General features: G+C 42.3%; 1 protein-coding gene across 1 annotated transcript in view; it reads right to left on the bottom strand.

The window, feature by feature from the left end:
* The window catches only part of ush2a (Usher syndrome 2A (autosomal recessive, mild)), a 245,699-nt gene that overhangs the window by 150,286 nt on the left and 75,990 nt on the right, over positions 1–19,423 (bottom strand). The window contains exons 20-28 of the mRNA XM_031314426.2: positions 18,172–18,335; positions 17,519–17,677; positions 17,161–17,389; positions 15,904–16,024; positions 15,165–15,312; positions 12,585–12,866; positions 10,290–10,465; positions 9,539–9,686; positions 4,187–4,293 (exon numbers count right to left, since the gene is read on the bottom strand). Coding sequence (XP_031170286.1) covers positions 4,187–4,293; positions 9,539–9,686; positions 10,290–10,465; positions 12,585–12,866; positions 15,165–15,312; positions 15,904–16,024; positions 17,161–17,389; positions 17,519–17,677; positions 18,172–18,335 — 1,534 coding nt within the window. The remainder of the gene's footprint in view (positions 1–4,186; positions 4,294–9,538; positions 9,687–10,289; positions 10,466–12,584; positions 12,867–15,164; positions 15,313–15,903; positions 16,025–17,160; positions 17,390–17,518; positions 17,678–18,171; positions 18,336–19,423) is intronic.

Here is a 19,423-nt window from a genome sequence, read left to right as displayed (position 1 = left end):
CCACCCTCCACCACCAAGGCTCTTTTTCTGGACCTGCCGGACATCATTAAAAAGGCAGCGGACCAGAGAGGCATAGCGCTCCCGGTGGAGCTTCCAGCCCCCACTCTCGGCCTCTTGAGCGGTGACGTCTACTCCCAGGAACCGCCGTCCAAACGGGCTCCACTCTGGCCGCGCTTCAGCCATTCGTGGAGGAGGCTCTCGCTCAGCCCGGGAAACTGAGGGCTCCAGTCCCGTTCACACGGGTTCATGGCGACACAGAGGCAGGCTTCCCTTCAGTCCCCCCCTGGGGCAGAGCCTGGCATTGATCCTGCTCCTGAAGGCTACTTTTTTTGGCCACCGGAAGCCGACCCCCCCATCTCCCCAGGATCAGGTTTGCGCCCAGGTTACTGACCGGTCACACCAATGTGCGGCCCAGGGCTTGGCGGCGCAAAACAACATCGCCTTGCTAGCCTCCGCCGTCTCCGCCATGGCCACCAACCCGGAGGCTCTTCCTCCGGAGCTAGCCACGGAGATTGGCAAAGCGATGACCGCTATCCTCACCCTCACCACGGCGACCACGGTGGCGTTGTCGAGGATCCAGGCGTGGCAGACTGTGGCCCAGCGAAATATCTGGCTCCACATGTCACAGCTACCCACAGAGGTCAGACGTGAGCTTCTGTAAGGCCCCATAGCTCCCGATGGGCTATTTGGGCCTCGCTTACAGACAGCCACGTCCCACCTTCACCAGGCGACCGAGGAAGCTGAGCGGCTACGGCGGCTTGGCTCCTGGAAAGCACTCCCCATCAGCAGCGCCACCGCTCACCAACCGCCATAAGAGGAAACGCCCCACAGCCTCTGCTGCGGCTGCGCCCTCCCAGGCTTCGACCTCCGCTCCTCCGCCTGCCCCCCCCACAGCGGCAGCCGGCCCCTGACCGGCAGGTTTCGGGCCGAAGGACCATGAAGGCGGCTCCCACCTGGTCAAACCCGCCCCCGGAGCCACCCAGCAAGCAGCAGCGACGGTGGCAATGACGGGGCACGGGGAACGTCTGTCCCTCCACGGTTGGAAACTGGAAACACAACGGCCCTTTTAAGGGCCACTCCAGTCTTTCTAAAGAGCAGTTTCCCTTCAAACGATTAGCCCTTGTTCCCACTGAACATTACGCTGATGTCATGACAGATGTTCCCCACACAAGCACACACCAGGTCACCGCTGCTTGCTCACTATGCAGACAGCGGGAGCATACGCCCACTCGCTACAATTAGGGCCGCTCAGTTATCCTCCTCCCCCCGGCTATGCCAGCGGGATGAGGACAATGATGACCCGCCACCCTTTCGACAGGGCCCTACCATGGGCTGGGCGACACGATCTACTCATGTCTCGCCCAGCGGCGGGACGGGCTCTGCGCTTCTTGCTAGCTATGTCTGTAAACAACACACAGACATGCTCTCAGAGCACAGCGCAGCATGGATCAGGCTGACACACATGGACTCGTGGATGTCAAAACTGATATCACGGGGCTACACATGAAGGAGAATGGCCACCCCCCCCTCTCCCACACATAAACTGCCTGGAGCTGTCCACGGTGCTGAAGGTTTTGAAACACTTTGCCCCGGTGGTAGCAGGGAGACATGTTGTCGTACAGACAGACAATGTTACTGCAGCAACGTTCACAAATCGCCAGGGCGGCGTACATTCGGCCTGGCGTGGACACTTTCTCCCACCACCCCAGGCCCAGAACCCTCCTATACGCTTTTCCCCCGGTCCCTCTGATTCCTCATCTCCTGGAACGCATCCAGGAGGAGAATCTGTCGGTCATCTTGGTGGCGCCGGAGCGCACCAGCGCATCCTGGTTCCCAACACTGTTGTTGTTGGCGGGTCCCCCCTGGCAATTGCCGTGGCGCGAGGACGCCCTGTCACAGCTGGACGGCGCGATATCCCACCCCCCGGTGATAACCCAACGACTGTGGGGCTGGCTGCTGAGCGGGAACGCTTGCAGAGGTTAGGCTTGCCTCCTGCCATGGTGCGCACTATTCAGAGCGCGAGAGCCCCTTCCACAACAGCGTGTTACGCTGCGCGTTGGTCCGCTTTCCAGTGCTGGTGCATGGAGAGGGAAACAGACCCCATATCGTGTCCCCTGCCTCTCGTGTTGACTTATCTCCAAACATTGGTAGATAACGACCTGGCTCCGTCCACAGTCAAAGCCTGCGCAGCGGCCATTTCATCCTGCCACGAAGGCTATGGAGAGAGGACGGTTTTTGCGCACCCCCTAGTAAAGCGTTTTTTGAAAGGGGTCAGACGACAAAAACCCGCCGTGCGCTCTCTCACTCCCCAATGGGATCTGGCCCTGGTGCTTCGAGCTCTGGGGAAGCCTCCTTTCGAGCCCTTGGCACAAGCCTCTCTCAGGTTGCTGTCCCTAAAAACGGCGCTTCTCCTTGCCCTGACGTCAGCCAAGCGAGTGAGCGACTTATGTGCGCTGTCAGTTTCGCCATCCTGTCTCTCCATTAGAGGGGACGGGAGAGCAGCCACCCTACAGCCTAACCCTTCTTTCACACCAAAAATTTTAACAAATTCCTTTCGTTCGAGGGTTTTTTCCCTCCAGGGTTTTTTCCCCCCCGCCTCATGACAACGACACGGAGGAGGTTTACCACCGACTGTGCCCGGTGCGTGCGTTATCACAGTACGTTTTACGCACGGCGGACATAAGGCGGACACAGCAGCTGTTTGTACACTATAGGGAACACTCCCAAGGAGCAGCCCTGTCAAAACAGCGTCTGTCTCACTGGCTGTGTGAGGCTATCACCCAGGCCTATAACACAGAGGGGGTGGAGCCCCCCCAGGGCATCCGGGCACATTCTACAAGGGCACAATCGGCATCAACAGCTCTGTTCAGAGGCATGTCAGTATACGACATCTGCGCAGCGGCCACTTGGGCATCCCCATGCCCTTTCATCCGTTTCTATTTGCGGGATATGTCCGAGCCCTCTCTGACTCACTCGGTCCTATCCTCACTCAACGACTAGTGATGCCCCGTCGTATGTGTGTTCTGTCTGCTGCCGGGTGCCGCGAGGAGAGCGGTGTCCCACACATATATGTAGCCTATGCGTGTATATATATGTACATATGTATATACATTTGTCGCTATCATGCATCCTCTCTCACTACCATGCATGCCTACAATCATGATATGTGCCACTGCATGTGTACTGCCTGGGGTCCTCCCCCCCCCCCTACCCTGGGTGGCTGGGAAGAACTCGGGCGTCCCATAATTATCAATCATGTACTACCCTCACCAATCATGCACGCCTGCCCTCTCGGCTTGAGCTTACAGCCAGCTAGGCCAAATCATTACCATGGCAGGCTCCGTTACCAAGGTAACAGCTTATCTGATACAGTTTCCTGTCAGTGCATGAGAGAGAGACAGAGGGAGAAGAAAAGTTTAGTCTATGTTCCACTTGTGGGCTCTAGATCGCAGGTGGCATTGACTACATCAGCTTCACCCTAACCCAACAGCGTGGCTTAGAGGGCGAAGCCTATACGAAATAGAACGACAGTTACGTTATTGTAACTCCAGATTCTATGAGTATAGGCGTAGCCCTCTAAGATCCGGGCCACCTGCTCCAGTTACATTAGCTGAAGAAAAAGCTTATGTTGGGAGCAGAGCAACGAGTCCGCTCTGTTTATATACAGTATTTGCGGACGTAGTTGAAGCCCGAGCGGTACGCAAGGGCGGGAAAGAAAATCTTCACGACTGCGCATGCGCGAAGGGATAAACCCAATAGCGTGGCTTAGAGGGCTACACCTATACTCATAGGATCTGGAGTTACAATAACGTAACTATCGGTGTTCAGTCATAAACCAAAGTACTGGCCTGATGGGGGCTTAAATGTGTTCAATTCTATAGCAATCCATTCAACAGTTCATCACTCAAAACTAAAAATGTCAACCTCATGTTGGCACCAAAAGAAAAGTCAGATGATCACCAAAGTCAGTCTTCTGGGCACCAATGTGACAATCCATCAGATAGTTGAGATATTTCTGTCTGGCCAAAAGTAAAAGAACGACCAACTGACATTGCCACACACACACACACACACACACACACACACACACACACACACACAAACACACACACACACACACACACACACACACACACACACACACACAAAAGGACTATACTGTTTTTAATTGAATACTCTTACAGACCTGATATAGTGGGTGTGGTCCATTGAGTTGGGCTGGGGGGTCCCAGTCTATTTGAATGGTGGTTTCATTTACTGGATGTAATTGAGGTGGAGACAGTCCTGTTGGAGCTGAGGACAGACAGGTAGAGAAATGAGAGACTGAAAGCCAACTCAATGCAAATAAGAATGTTCCTAAGATTTTAGATAATAAACACAATATGTGGATTTGTGAGCTGCCTTATTACTTTTACAAAAGTGCTTTGTTAAGCTTGTCTTAAATGTGAGCACATAAAAACACTTTAGCAATGCACCATACCTAACATACTCAAAGACATTCTCATGTTGTGGTTGCAATCTTTAATAAAATTATTTTGTGATCATATTTTTTTCTTTTTCAGTAGAAACATTTATTTAGCTCATTTATCTCATACCTATTGTATGTCTAGACTGCACAAAAGTCCAATTTTCATTTAACAGCGGGTCAATTTAATTTCCTTCCTTCACTTTAGATGTTAAATTAAATGTCCTTTTGAAACATACTGGCTGCTCCTTGAGCCGTAGCTTCAACATGTATCATAAATAAATCAACTACAGACTGGCTGATATGGTGAGCGGAGATATATAGGAATGAAGAGAGAAACATAGCAAGTGATGGACTGGTGTAGAGATGGGAAAGATGTGTGTGCATTAAACGTCATTCCATCGTTGTACTTCTGTGTGTATGTGTGTGTTTCAGTAATGGTCTAAATGGTCTGTGGTAGGAGTAAATTAGCTCTCAGTGACACACATGTGGACCATCTTTAGTGTGAGTTCTAATAGAGCTCTTAAAAGGGAAGTGGACAGCTTGTCTTAGGCGGCTCATCTTGGCACATCAAACCATAAATTACTGCCAATCGATAGCTTACCAGTCTATTGAAATTGAGCTATGGTGACATTTAGAACATTGACACACACACACACACACACACACACACACACACACACACACACACACACACACACAAACATCCCTTGTTTTAAACAGTAGTTTACTTCTTTGATGTATGAAGTGTAGAAAACAAAAGAAATTATTCTTTTTGGTTTAACCACAGTCTGAGACAGAGAGCGAGAGAGAGAGAGAGAGAGAGAGAGAGAGAGAGAGAGAGAGAGTGTATTAGGGGCAGGTGGTTAGAAAGTGGGCAGGTAGATGGCAATGCACAAATGTTGCTGCTTCAAGATTAAAGAACATAAATTGGTATGGCACTGAATGTCTGTAGCAGACCTTTATCTAGTGAACAACTAAGTGTTGTAGTATCTGTACATGAGGCAACACAAGCCTTTCATTGCATCAGGGGGCAGACCAGGTTTTTCTGGGCTTCTGAGTGAAACCCAGTGGCAAAATGGACCACGCTCTGTTGGTTTTGAGGCTTGATCAAACTGGACTGACCTCAGTAAACTGGAGTGTCCCTGGGTGACGTCCGACTGTGAGACTGCAATGTTACTGAAAGTATTAAAACTGATTCACTCACTATTATATAGTAGAGCTATTATCACCAGTGATGGCACTGGACATCAGGTAACAGGGAGTGTGTGTACTTTCACAAAGAAGGATTAGACTGGACAGGTTAAAAACTACAGGGAAACGTTTGTCTTCTCTTTCCAGATTACTCCAATTCTCATTCTACAATGTCAAAGTACGTGGAATTCCTACTATACTTTTGTGTCTGTGTGTGATCACTTAGTAAAAAGTGCAGAACCCTTTTGTGCAAACAGATTTTGTGGCAAGTATGAACATTTACCCATTTTCTTGTACCTAAAATAGTCTCTTAGGTGATTTTATTCATTATCACGCAATTTATCATTATACTCCAACAGCTTTTTCCTGGTCTTTATGCAAGTCGTCCAGGAGAATATTGTCTGTTGCACCCAACAGTGCAACATCGCCTGCTGCATTAGCACAATGTTCTTTGGCATCTAATTCCATTACAAACCATTTTTTCAATTTTCATTTTTCAATGATTCAATTGAATTATTTCTAATAATAATGTACTTTATTTTTCCCCTTGGGGAAATTCCTTTTTTCATTTTGTTATTTTTCTTGATCTACAGTGTGCACCTTGCCGCAACACAGCGCCCTGAGGAGTAAGCTACCTGTCCACACTACATACCTGGTCCCTCCGGCTACCCTATAAGCAGGTCTTTAAACTATGTTGTCATACATTGTTTAAACTAAGGATTTATGTCAAGAAAGAGCAAATGTCTTAGAAAACAAAAAGTAGTGCCCAGCTGAACTGGACAACAGCCAGTGTTTTTCTCCCTAGTGATCCATGGGATTCTAATGTGCTGTCCTGTATTATTCATATGTATGTATGTATTAATGTATTGTATCTACTTGTTAATTAATTGGAATGTACTTAACACCATGACACATTCAGTTTGATGAAAGCCACTTGCTTTATCATGCATGTGCTCAAACACGCACATGTACACCCACACACAAGGTTAACAGTCCACCAGAAAGGTTAATTTTAGCTGCCGACATGGTAATGAAGCAGCTAAATCATGAGCCAGCTCCCAGAAGCAATTGTGCATGTGTGTGTGTTTTCTGTTTTTACAACGACTGACATGTCTTAACAGGCTCTTAGCGTACAGTTACACCACGCACACAAGCACACCACTTATTGACATCGCGATCCCTTGCCATGCATATTTCTCTTCTCAAGAAGGGCCTCAGGCCAATTATGCGTAAATCAATAAAGTTCCTGTTCTGTTGAGTGGTGTTACAGTGTGAGTGTGTATGTGTGTATGTCTCTCTGTGTGTATGTCTTGTAGAACAAGCCTTTATGGATGTAGGATACATAAAACATCACCATCAGCCCCTGATTAGCCACTCACTTTACGTCTTGATCGATAACTTTGTGGAAAGACGCACACATTGAAACAATTGCAAATGCATCCACACACATGGACAGAGAGCTCGCTCCTTGTGTCGTAATGTCTGTCTCAGTGTGCACGCTAATGTTCAGTCATGTGATTTGGTATAACTCCAGTGGTTTCGCAGATGCTGTCTGCTCACTTACAGCAGATGGTAGCTGGCTCTAATGGCCCAGTCTTATGTGTGGTAGATTTATCAGGACATCCGTACCACGCTCAAGTACACCTTACCAGGAGTACCACAAGGTGAGGTTAAATCCCTCCAAAAATATCCAGTTTCATTTAGGGAATATCACAATATTCTTTTCATTTCTGTAAAATACAATTTTAGGACCAAATGTAACAACTTTTTGGACAAATCACGGAGAAGTTTTCAACGGGGGGCCAAAAGATGCTACAATTTGTTGGGTGAAAAAAACTTAAGGAAGTACATATAAACATACTTATTATAATACATTCAGCTCTGTGAATTTTGCATCAACATTAAAAGATGTCTTTAGAAGAAATAATAAGGTAAGCAATTATGGCGAAAACAATCTGAACTTTTTATTTTTTGTAGTAGGACTTAGATTTGTTTGGATTTCTCTCTGCAGGGTAAGAATGGGTATTAAGGGATTTGACGAATATATGAAGAATATTTGACTTGGCACAGAGGAAAGCAGGGTTGATTTGCATTTACCAGGCTGTCAAAACTACTGATTCTGAATGCATAGAAAATGACAAAACTAAACTGAAATCAGATTATATATGTATATTGCAATTGTGACCTGACAAATTCAAATTTAGACTTTTTGTCTGTAAGAGCGGAAATCCGTCCAAGAAACACTGTAATATGGTATGTATTATGGTTGTTTAAAAATGTTATAACTGTAAAAAAACCTGTATACATATGTATAAAATATGTTCATACATTTTATAGAAATGTACAAATATCGTAGTATAGCACATACTACTTACTGTTGAGGTTACAAAGGAAAAACTATTTAAATACACTAAAGGGGGTATGCACCTCCTGATAGCTTAGATTAGATTTTGCTCTAAAAATATGAAATATTTTTTGTGAAATCTCAAAATCATTTTAAACTGAATGAGAAAATGTGATATGAGGTGTGGCGCAACGACAGAAGCCCAACACCCAATAGAATAGCACATGCTATGCAGATTAAAAAAGAAATCTGCCAAACGGCATATGCCATTATCATTTCTTATAGTTGAAACAAGGGACATCTTTGGTGTTGGATGAAACAAAATGGTGGCAACAGATGTGGCTGTTAAAAATACATTCAAAAAGTCAACTGGGTACAATAAGCCATATTGTATTACACTGTATTACAGTCAGGAGAAGTCTTTGGAATCACTTGAAATAAACATTGTCGCTGTGTCAACAGATGTAGCCATTAAAAAAACATTTAAATTGTCCACCGATTACAATATGAAGTATCATTCATCACAATAAACACAAGGAAGGACTTTTTGAGAATTGTATGAAATGAAAATATTGGCTATGTTAACAGATGTAGCTGCTTAGAGTAAGTTCAAAGGCTCAAATCCCTGAGCAAGTATTTATAGATGAAAGGTTTTTTGTTTTTTTATAACCAGCACGCCCATTGTCTATTCACCTGAAGGGATAAACAAAACAAAATGAAAAAAGACACAAAATGAGCAGCAAGAGTAGAGACCATGAGTGAACAGATGGAAAAGTGTGTTGGAGGGTGTGTGTGTGTGTGTGTGTGTGTGTGCGTGCGTGCAATATGTTTATTGCAGTGATTCATGTTCCATGTGCTATTTTGTATTTAAGTGAAAGCGCCAGGTAGAGATAGAAGTGAAGGATGTATTGAGTGAAAAAGTGAGAAAGCAACAGATTGTCAGAGAGAAAGCCATGAATAAAAATTCAGTAAGTGTGAGTGTCTATGTCATCCTGCACTGATCAATTAGTGCTCATCTCAGTCCCATAGATTTGTGCCAGAGTTATTAAACACAGCTAATTCATTCTACTTCCATAATGGTTATAAATCTAAAATAGAGAGACACTGTATGTGTGTGTTTCTGTATCTCTGTGTGTGTCTGATTCATGACCAGCAGGAAGAGTGTGCTACGCCACATTTTTCTCCTTGTAATTAACAGTAAATTGTTTTTACTGCCGCACGCCATGAATATCCCCTCTGGTTAACACGACCAATGCTGTCGCCACTCAAGTACCCAATGACTGACTGTGTGCTTTTGGATGTGTGTGTGTGCATATGTCAGAGGCTTGTGTTGCAGTTGTTATGAAGAGAACACCACACACTTCCACGATTCAATACTGCACGCAGTATGTGACTGAATATTTTGGCACTATCAGCGTTTCCCTATTTTCAAACTTATTTTCTACAAAGCTAATTATAATTAGTTTGTGATGCCATATGAACCTTTGTTTCTGTTTGTATCATTGTGTGTTTGTGTGCATATCTTTTTATTTTACCTGCTGGCAGGGTCCGTCCTGTGCTTGGCAGACTGGAAATGCAACCTGTATTTGTGCAGAGTGTAACAGTGAAGTTGTACACATGGTAAGGCTTCAGTCCTTTTACTATATAAACAGGCTGTGACGATGGTCCCACCCTATGTAAGACCTGGAAAAGGGAGACAAAGAGGGAATTAAAACTTGTTTTGACAATTTGTGTTTTACTTAATTAGGAAGAAAAGAGGAGACAAACAGAAGCAAGAACCAGGAGTTAAAGACAGTGACCTCAGCACCTAACTTCTTACACACCACACACACACACACACACACACACTCTGATGGTTTAGTAGCTGTTCACATGACCTGACAACCATTACAATACAGCTGCACGATTAATTGTGTAATAACTGTGACCATCAGACAACGATGTTTAATTAAACATAATCTGGTAAGATAGCACTGCTTTAATTTTAGAGTGCCTGACATATCCAATCAAATCACAATTCATTAAATTGTCTGGCCAGTTAAAAATGTTTGGGTCAATTACATATTTATTAATTCTCTGATTCCAAAACTTTACAGCTACTGCAGGTGAGAATATTTTCTACAAGAAAAGCATTATGAAACATCAGTTTTACCGAGAATGAGCTAATTCAACAGCATTAAAAAAAAAACTATACATAGAGCCTTTTTACCTTGACTTCTAACCTAGGGTGCAATTTTCACTCAAAGTTCTATAGCTGTTCTACTCATTATGTGCGTACCGTCTTACCTGACTAACAACTGGAGGAGCATAGGGATTGTTGCTCTGTTCAGAGAGCAAGTTGACTCGATATTCTGTGACTTCTCCTCTGGCGATGATCCCTTGACCCTCAGTAGAGCTCCAAGCAACTTTGAGACTGGTGGATGACACTGCAAACACTTCTGGAGGAGCCATCAACTCTGGGACTGGAAACATGGCCACACATATATGTATAAATTATACACATCAAACCATATTTAGCCATTCGTTAATGATAAACTAATTATTAACAAAAAAATCATGTAGGGTGGGATCGATTCAGAGCTAACTTGTAAAATGACTTATTTAAAAAATTTGGTTTAGTTGTAAGTAGGGTTGCACAATATATTGTGAGTGCATGTCAGTATGTCATGTCATCTCTGAGATGTAAAGTTTTAGACTATTTTTGGTAACTTTGACTGCTACCTAATACATTAAAAATTAACCTTTTACAGTGAGTTAATTAAAAATGAAATACTAATTTAGACACAAAGACATACATTCAAAATCGCGACTTAGTAGATATAATGTGGATTTAATGGATTTAAGTATTCCATAATTCTACGGTTGTGATAGCCACTATTACATGACAGATTAGAGAGATGGATTCTTTTATTGTACTGTTGATGGAATCTAGCTGTGAAATATGCTGTGAAATGTGATATTCTTTCTTTCTAACACAGCGCACGCACATGCACAAACACTGACACACACTCCACATTTAAAATGGTGTTATCATATGCTTGTTATCCAGACACATAGCTTAGAGTGATGTTGGAGGCAATCGTTTAGTCCTAATGAGCCATATCATTTATTTGAAATTCAAATACCTTAATGAGTTCCCCCTCCCCCACACGCAGTTTATGTTTCCTCCCTTCCTTTTTCTACATTCCTTTTGACAAATGTCTGTGTTTTTTATTTAATACAATTATATTTTTTATTACATGCATCAGCAAAGTTCTCTGATGGATAGATGTTGACCAATACATTACTTGATTACATTATTTATTTTTATATTGTTTTTGTTGCATTTTTCTGACTAAGGAAAGGTCAAAACCACAGCATCCACAAACCATTTTGGATCCCAAACAACACAATAATCAAATCTAATATAAAGATTACAGCAATAGCCATTTTCTAATCTTTCTGATTTATTTACTCACCTACCTACCAACCTACCTTACTACCGAGGAGCAACCACGCCTGACTAGATTTATATTAGATGAAGTCAAATTTAGGCCATAACTTCTAGTATAAAAAATGAGTTTGTAGAAAGTCCTCTTTACAAATAGATATTATTTTGTTTTGTACATGGAGAACACAATGCTGCACAATGGTTTAACTAGACTTGACAATTGAAAGGGCAGAAAGAATAGAATTTGTCATTTGTAAAAGAAACTGGAAGTGAAATGAATGGTGATGGGGACGTTGGCGGCGGGGGTGTCGTGCCAGAACTGGAGCCGGCAACGGGACCGGCTTCGGCAGCCGCTCCGGACATCATGGTAGAGGGTAGAGGCGGAGGAAGCGAAGAACAGAAGAGAGTGACCGTGCTGCCGTTGGACAACTCGGACTGGCACTTAGTCGTTGGCGAGAGCTTCACGAAATAAAAGGCTGCAAGACAGACAGCGAGCTGGCCATCTTGCTGTTAAACCACTGTAGTAAGTAGTAAGTAATATTAGCTGGCTTGCTACATCTTGTTTTGTTGTACTTGCTTGATGTTTGGCTGTTAGCGAAGTTGTCGACTAACTACATTTTGATCATGAGTAATATAATTATAACAAATGCACGTTTACAGCTGTCTATATTTACGACAGCAGGGTATAGATTAATAACACTCAGAAACTGTAGGGGCGCCAAATCACAATATTATCAAAAGTTTTGCAGTGTTGCTATTAATTTCAAGAGAGACCTTGGGAGGTTGAATGGGAAGATGGATGTAGTACGAGATGTTTACAGTATGGAGCCAGCATCTAATGGTCATGAGAGAAACTTCAGCTTTAAAAAAAAAAAATAGATAAAAATTGTTGTTGCCAATTGGCAAAGAGTGTAATCTGTAACAACACTCGAAGAAAAAATGATGTCTGATGTCTAATCACTGTTGGTAAAAGACTAATTGAAAAACTATGAAAACATCAACCTAGGTAGTTAACTACCTAAACTGAAATTTGAATAGTAAATTGATTTAACTTGGCTCTTTCATTGAACTCGGAGACACCCCATGACTGAATAACAAAAGACCCATGTAAGCTTAGTTTAACCATGATCATGATCTATACATGTACGAACCTCCCTCCATGGTGCGTGCTGTGGTCCACCCTGATGTGACACTTCCTGCCATATTGATGCTCACGACTCTCATCTGATAGGTGGAAAACGCCTGCAGACTTCCAACAATGGTACTGCTCTCAAGGGGTGAGAATGTGCTCCTATTGGTTAGCTGTGCTTCTGGGGAAACACTTGGATCCAACCAACCAGCACTGAAGAACACTCTCTTCTCAACAGCAGGGCTTGAAGGGTTTTGTGATTCCCTTGGTCCACGTAGAAAGACTTCATACCTTGTTATAACACCTGTACAGAAAGCAAAATAGTTAAAAACAAAACAAAAGAGGGCGTGTGCAAAAAATTAGTACTGATGACTACAACAAATCTAAACAAACAGTTATTTCTGAAATTACATAAGAGATGCAACAATTGCAGCTATGGGAATTGTTAGGGAAACATTGCACCAGTTTTCTTTTTTTTATCCTAGCTATTTTTATTGAATTAAAAGTGCCAATTCAGCTTGTTTATGATAAAAGAGTCAAAGCATCAAGTGTGTATTAGAAACTGCAGCCCTGCTTAATACTCATCCCTATTGGCAACAGGATGCTAACATTTGTACATTTTCTTTAATACAGTAATGTTGTTTTGAGGAAAATCTAACACCATGAATAATGAGAAAGCCCTGGCCAGTGTTTGGCCCTGTAGTAGAAAACAGGCTAATAATGACTAAGTCCTGGCTAGTCCTGTTTAGCTCTCTGGTGGAAACCAGGCTATTGTCCCAATCTCTCATGCTCTATTCCACTTGTTATTAAGAAAATGACAGAGTTGGTTTAGGATGAGGACAGAGCAGGCAGCACCAAAATACAATAAGAGACTTACAGACCCACAATGGAATAGATGAGTGTCCAAATGCTGTTATAAAATACAAATAAAATAAAATAATATAGAGGCTAAACGTAGAACCTCTCTTTACACTGCCCTCTCATTATTCTTTTTATTTCCTTTACACCAATGTCTTTATTCCTTACACTCATCACACATTACCTTTTTTTTTAAGGTTGTCTACTCCCTTTCTCACCCCTCTAATATCAAATAGTTTGCTACAACATTAGTTTGAATACTTATGGCTGTAAACTAGCTTTAGACCCTGAAAATATTCTTGGAAACTTTACTGAACTATTGACAATCCTTCCTACCTCTCTACTAAATACAGCAAATGTTGAAAAATGGACAATAAATAATGGACCTTGCGTTATCTATTTATGTGTTCATATGTTTTCCTCTAAAAGTCTATAAAACACCAGCAACCACTGATAATAGTATGTTAAAGATATATTATATATTTCTGCATTAAAATGGTCTAAAAAACGACTACATCTATGTTATATATTTGTTGTTGTGTGCTTACAGTATCTCAAATGTTTATAACAATGTTCAAACCCAGAAATATCTGTAATTTTAATCAATGACACAGAGCATGTCATTTGGTCGCCTGTCAATGGCGTCATATAACCTTAAACCCCTCTAGTTTCTCTAACTTTCAGCAAAACACGGGAAACCCGGAAACACCAGATGATACGTTCAATAGTAATTGTAACATACAATGTCACATAATTATACTCAGTAACAGTAATGCAGCATTTTTTCATTAATTACATGCCACTCTGCAACACAGTGATACAGGGTGTAACAGGGTTACGTTTAAACGTAACGTGAATAAAACTTTAATAAATAAACTCGTCAGTGAACAGATACATTTTTATCGGCAATAGTGTCCCATGATCCCATGCTACTTCAAGCATGTCATCAAAAAGTCTATTTTCGATTGAGAGACCCCTAGTTGCATATGTAATTACATATGTACTTTAATCCTTGTTTGTAGTTGAGACTACCAACTCAGCTGAACCAAGAAACATGACAGGGCTGGCCAAGTCAATGAATAAACCCAGATCAAAAAAGGTGAGGTGTACAGGAGAGGACTGAGATTAAAGTTGAGAGCTACGTACATCAACCATTCTTTAAACAATAAACTGAAGACAGAGAACATAGAGGAAAAAGACACAGAGTAACCCATGTAAAAAATCTTAGTATGACACTGGGAGGGAAAAAGATTAACAAAGAGAGAAAAAAAAAATTGAGACACACAAACAGAGAGAGAAACCCAGGTTACAGGGCTTTGTACGACACTGAGCCTTAGAGCCATTACAAAGCTCTCTGGATTTACCAAAGGCAGTTCCAGTTCAGTGCATATTTCTGTGTGTGTGTGTGTGTGTGTGTGTGTGTGTGTGTGTGTGGTGTTAGTTGATTCTCATACCTCTTTAGTGACACAAGCCTAAAAACTATGCTACTAAATGTGTGTGTGTGTGTGTGTGTGTGTGTGTGTGTGTGTGTGTGTGTGTGTGTGTGTGTGTGTGTGTGATTATCCTACTGTATTATTTATTTTGACATGGACATAAATAATGTATTTGTAATGTCATGTAATTGTAATGCATTTCTAATAAACACACATACATGTATGCATTTTTAATTGCATGGATGTGTGTACAGTTTGTCTTTTGTGCATGCTTTTCTGTAGGTCCACATGTTGTATGTTCGGGGTCCTACCATTTGGCTGACTGGGGGGCTCCCAGGAAGCATGCAGTGTATGTGGTCCTGTAGCAGTGACTCTGGGTGGGGGTTGGTTTTGTGGGGGAGCAGAGGCTGTCAGAAGAGACAGTGGTGGGGTAGAGGTGCACCCCCCAGAAGAGCACGCCTGCAGACAAGGTTAGGATTATGTCATTTCCATTTTGTAGACTGTAAATGCTGGAAATGTGCATGGGTTCTGGCTCAAGCATACTTGCTATATCCTTTTGAAGATATAGATGCTTCACATATCTATCTTTTTTTATTGGGAATTAGGATATATAGTATAGTATATGAATGAGGGGATATATATACACAGTATATATATATATATATATATATATATATATATATATATATATATACACACACACACACACACACACACACACACACACACACACACACACACACACACACACACACACACACACAGTATATATATATATAAATAAATAATAATAATAACTTTATTTATATAGCACCTTTAAAAACAAAGTTTACAAAGTGCTTTGAGAGATAAGCAAGTCAAAAGAGGTCAGTAAAATAACAGACAGCTAAACAGTGGGGCCAAAAAGCGCAAAACAAGGTGATGAGATGACAAAATAAGCATACAGTATTTATAGACTAGAGATCAATAGCAATAACAGATACATATCCAAAGGAACAATACAATGAGACAATGAAAAGGGAATAAAAGGAGAGTAATTGCCCCACCTACCTCCAGTATTACAGTGTATTGGGTGAAGGGCTTTAGACCGCTTGCCACAGCCTCTGTAGATAAGCCTGTGTAGTGAATGACAGGCTCTGCTCCACTAGACTCCATGGAGGATAAGACAAACCTGTGGGAGACAAAAAACTGTGGTAATCAATTCCACTTTTCTTCATTTTTCATGCCAATAGGTCACATGGTTTTGTAATCTGGCTCCTGTAAAAACTAGTGCTGGGATGTCACAGAGGCGAGAAGATTTGTACCATGCAAACTGTAATGTCCCTGGTTTGAATAGTAGGCAGCAATTTAGAGGTCCAGGCTATTGTTGCAGGTCTTCCCCCTGTCTCCCCACAATTTCTGTCAGAACTCTCGACTATACAAATTTAAGCAAAAATGTCACAAAAATAATCTTAAAAATATATAAATAAATAAAGACTAGTGCTAGTCTACCGCTCCTGTTTCAAACTTTCGATGTTTCTCTCTTTACCTTCCAACTTGACTGATCCTTTCCATTCATACGTCTATCCTTGAACTCTTCAGTTGTTCATAACCTCCGTCAGTATCTTACTGTATCATACCACTTATTGATATTCCCAACCACTCCACCATTCCACCTACATCCACCTTTTTCTCTTAAATTGTCCATATCCTATTTTTGTACCCTGAGGGAAACTGGGTTTGAGACAAATAAAATGTTTTCCTTACCTCCTTCCCCATCTTGACTCTGCACCAACTGTGCACGCTGTACTGCACATCCTTTGATTCTTCATTGGCATCGTTTTCCTACTCTTCCCTTCTGTTTCCACAAGTCCTTCCCTTGGTTGCCCTTTGCATCAGCTGTTCTCTGTCTCTCTTCTCCTTTAATTATTATATCATGAGCTCAACCTAACTGAGGCTTTCCAAGTCCCTTTCTCCTCAATTTCTTTTCACTGTCAGTAATCTCAATATTTAGCTTGAAGGGATTAACAATTCTGAATGTTTTGTAACAAATTGTATCTTAAAGAAGGCTGCAATAGGTCACTCATCCTAGTTGGCTACTTTTAGCACATGTACCCTCAAGCTATACTGTTAGAAGATGAATGATTTACTTTGATCATGGCAATGTTTTCGGCAGTCAGCTTCAGTCAGAGCCACAACACAGACTATAGATTGAGCAACTGAAAATTGTTTATCAGTTTAAAGACCCACAATTTGGATTGGACCTGAATCTGAATTTTGACTTCAGTCCAGGGTGCTCTCCCTCTAAACCTCCCCCTTATTCCTTACCTTTCCACTGGGCCTGTATCATTTCGTGGTGGGCTCCAGCTAAAGCTAGCGGTGGTTGGACCAGGTCGTCCCACAAGATGTAAATGGAGCTGTTCTGCTTCCGGCGGTGCACTGAAAGTTTGATATGAGGCTGATGCACTTATTGTCGCACCGGCCACATTAGCTGTTATAAGCCAGTAAGAGTAGTTGGTGTAGGGAAACAAACCAGTGTCTTCAAATGATTCAGTGCCTGAAAGAAAAGGGGGGAGAAGAAAGGAGTAAGGTGGGACAGGAGTTGGGAAAACAATGTTTGTTTCATATGTATTTGAAATAGTAGGAAGGAGATTAAAGTTGTTTGAAAACCTATGTGGATACTTACTGAAAGGATAGTGACTGTGGATGCTGTGCACTGACTGTCCATCCCTGATGAGTGTGTAGTCGAGTCTGTTTGAGTTTGGGGAGTCAGGTGGATGCCAAAAGAGATGAATGGAAGAATAACTGAGAGCAAAACCTACTGGTGCAGGTTGCTGGGAGGGTGCTGCACAGACAAGAGACAACAACAGTGAAAGAGATAAACAGTGATAGATATAGACTAAACATATTAAATTATGTAATTTTACAGGGACAATATATAATAATTAGAGCATGTTGCTTTTGTGTAAATGTGTTACTAGTGTCAGCAATATGCCAGCAAGGTCCCCAAAATCAGACTGCATAGAATTAGTTTTTACATCATTGATGTACTGAATCTTTGCTGATGCTTTAAGGAATAGTTCAACAATACACTTATTTGCTTTCTTGCAGAGAGTAAGATGAGAAGATTGATACCACTCTGATTTGTGTACAAATATGAAGCTACAGGTAGCAGCCGGTTAGCTTATATTATCTTAGCGCAAAGACCGGAAACAGGGTGAAACAGCTAGCCTTAAGCTAGTGTGTGTGGATTAGTGCTTGTGTGTGTGTGTGTGTGTGTGTGTGTGTGTGTGTGTGTGTGTGTGTGTGTGTGTGTGTGTGTTAGCATGTAAAACAGACCTTTACTGCAGCCAAAGTGGCTCTCAGGGTCGAAATGACTCGCTCCAGGTTGACATATATCACACCGCTCTCCAGTTACCAGCGGCTTACACACACAAACCCCTGAGTCTGGATGACATGAACTATTGACACTGCCCACCGGGTCACATGCACAAGGCTGGCATCTAGTCAAGCAAACAAAAAGAAAAAAAAGATCATGAAGACGTTTTGTACAGTCCACAATTTTCATTCATGGCTACACCTACGTGGTTGGAAACAACATCAAAACACTAATTATAACCAGAACCTGGTTAGACAGAAATTGTACCTTTTGAATGGCTTATAAATGAACAAAAGACTTTTTCTTCCTTTTGCTTCCAGGGTTGGATGATTGCATAGTTGTAAAATAATGCTGTCATTGAAGCTCCTACAGTATATGCTATTACTTGGGTGTGGATGGTAGGCCAAACATAGAGAAAGAAAATGCATTGTGAAATGCAAAAAAATGTATCTGCATTAATGTGCAAATGTTTAAGAATAACTTGTGAAAGGGTATGTGTGTGCAAAAGGTGTTGGGTCTTCACCTTAACACTGTGAGGGAGACCCTCACTAGTGTCTATACCACCCACAATCATCCCCCAGCTGTGAAACTAACTTCACAGAAAATGCATTCCCCCTCAGAGTTGTCAAAATCTGTATGTATGTGTGTGTGTGTGTGTGTGTGTGTGTGTGTGTGTGTGTGTGTGTTTGAGAATGTATGTGTCTGGGTCACTAGTGTGGTGTTACCCTCACTAGGGCTGGGCAGCGGGTGATCATCCGGCCAGCCACCTCACACCTATACACACAGTCACATGCACACACACACACACACACACACACACACACACACACACACACACACACACACACACACATGCTTGTTGGACAAATACACACACTACACTGACATAGAGAGTCAAACTGTATAAACCCTATTACTGTAACACACACACACACACACACACACACACACAATCCATGTGTGCTTCTTTCTGACACATACTCTACTCACATGCTCTGTCTCTCTCTCACACACCACTACACCTTCTTTATTGCTGTGTGAAAAGCCACAGCCTCTTAACGAGCCACAAATTTGTCCTGTCAACTGGTGTTCAAACACACACACACAGATACTCACCCTCAAAAACACACAGGTACAAATACACACACATGCCATACTGACTCGACCTTCACTCCATTCCCAAGGAGAAAGAAAACACCAACATCACACCAA

Source organism: Sander lucioperca, chromosome 3, assembly GCF_008315115.2.
Source record: "Sander lucioperca isolate FBNREF2018 chromosome 3, SLUC_FBN_1.2, whole genome shotgun sequence".
Lineage (NCBI taxonomy): Eukaryota > Metazoa > Chordata > Actinopteri > Perciformes > Percidae > Sander > Sander lucioperca.
Note: the sequence above shows the minus strand (reverse complement) of the source record. Positions and strands in the feature narration are given on the sequence as shown.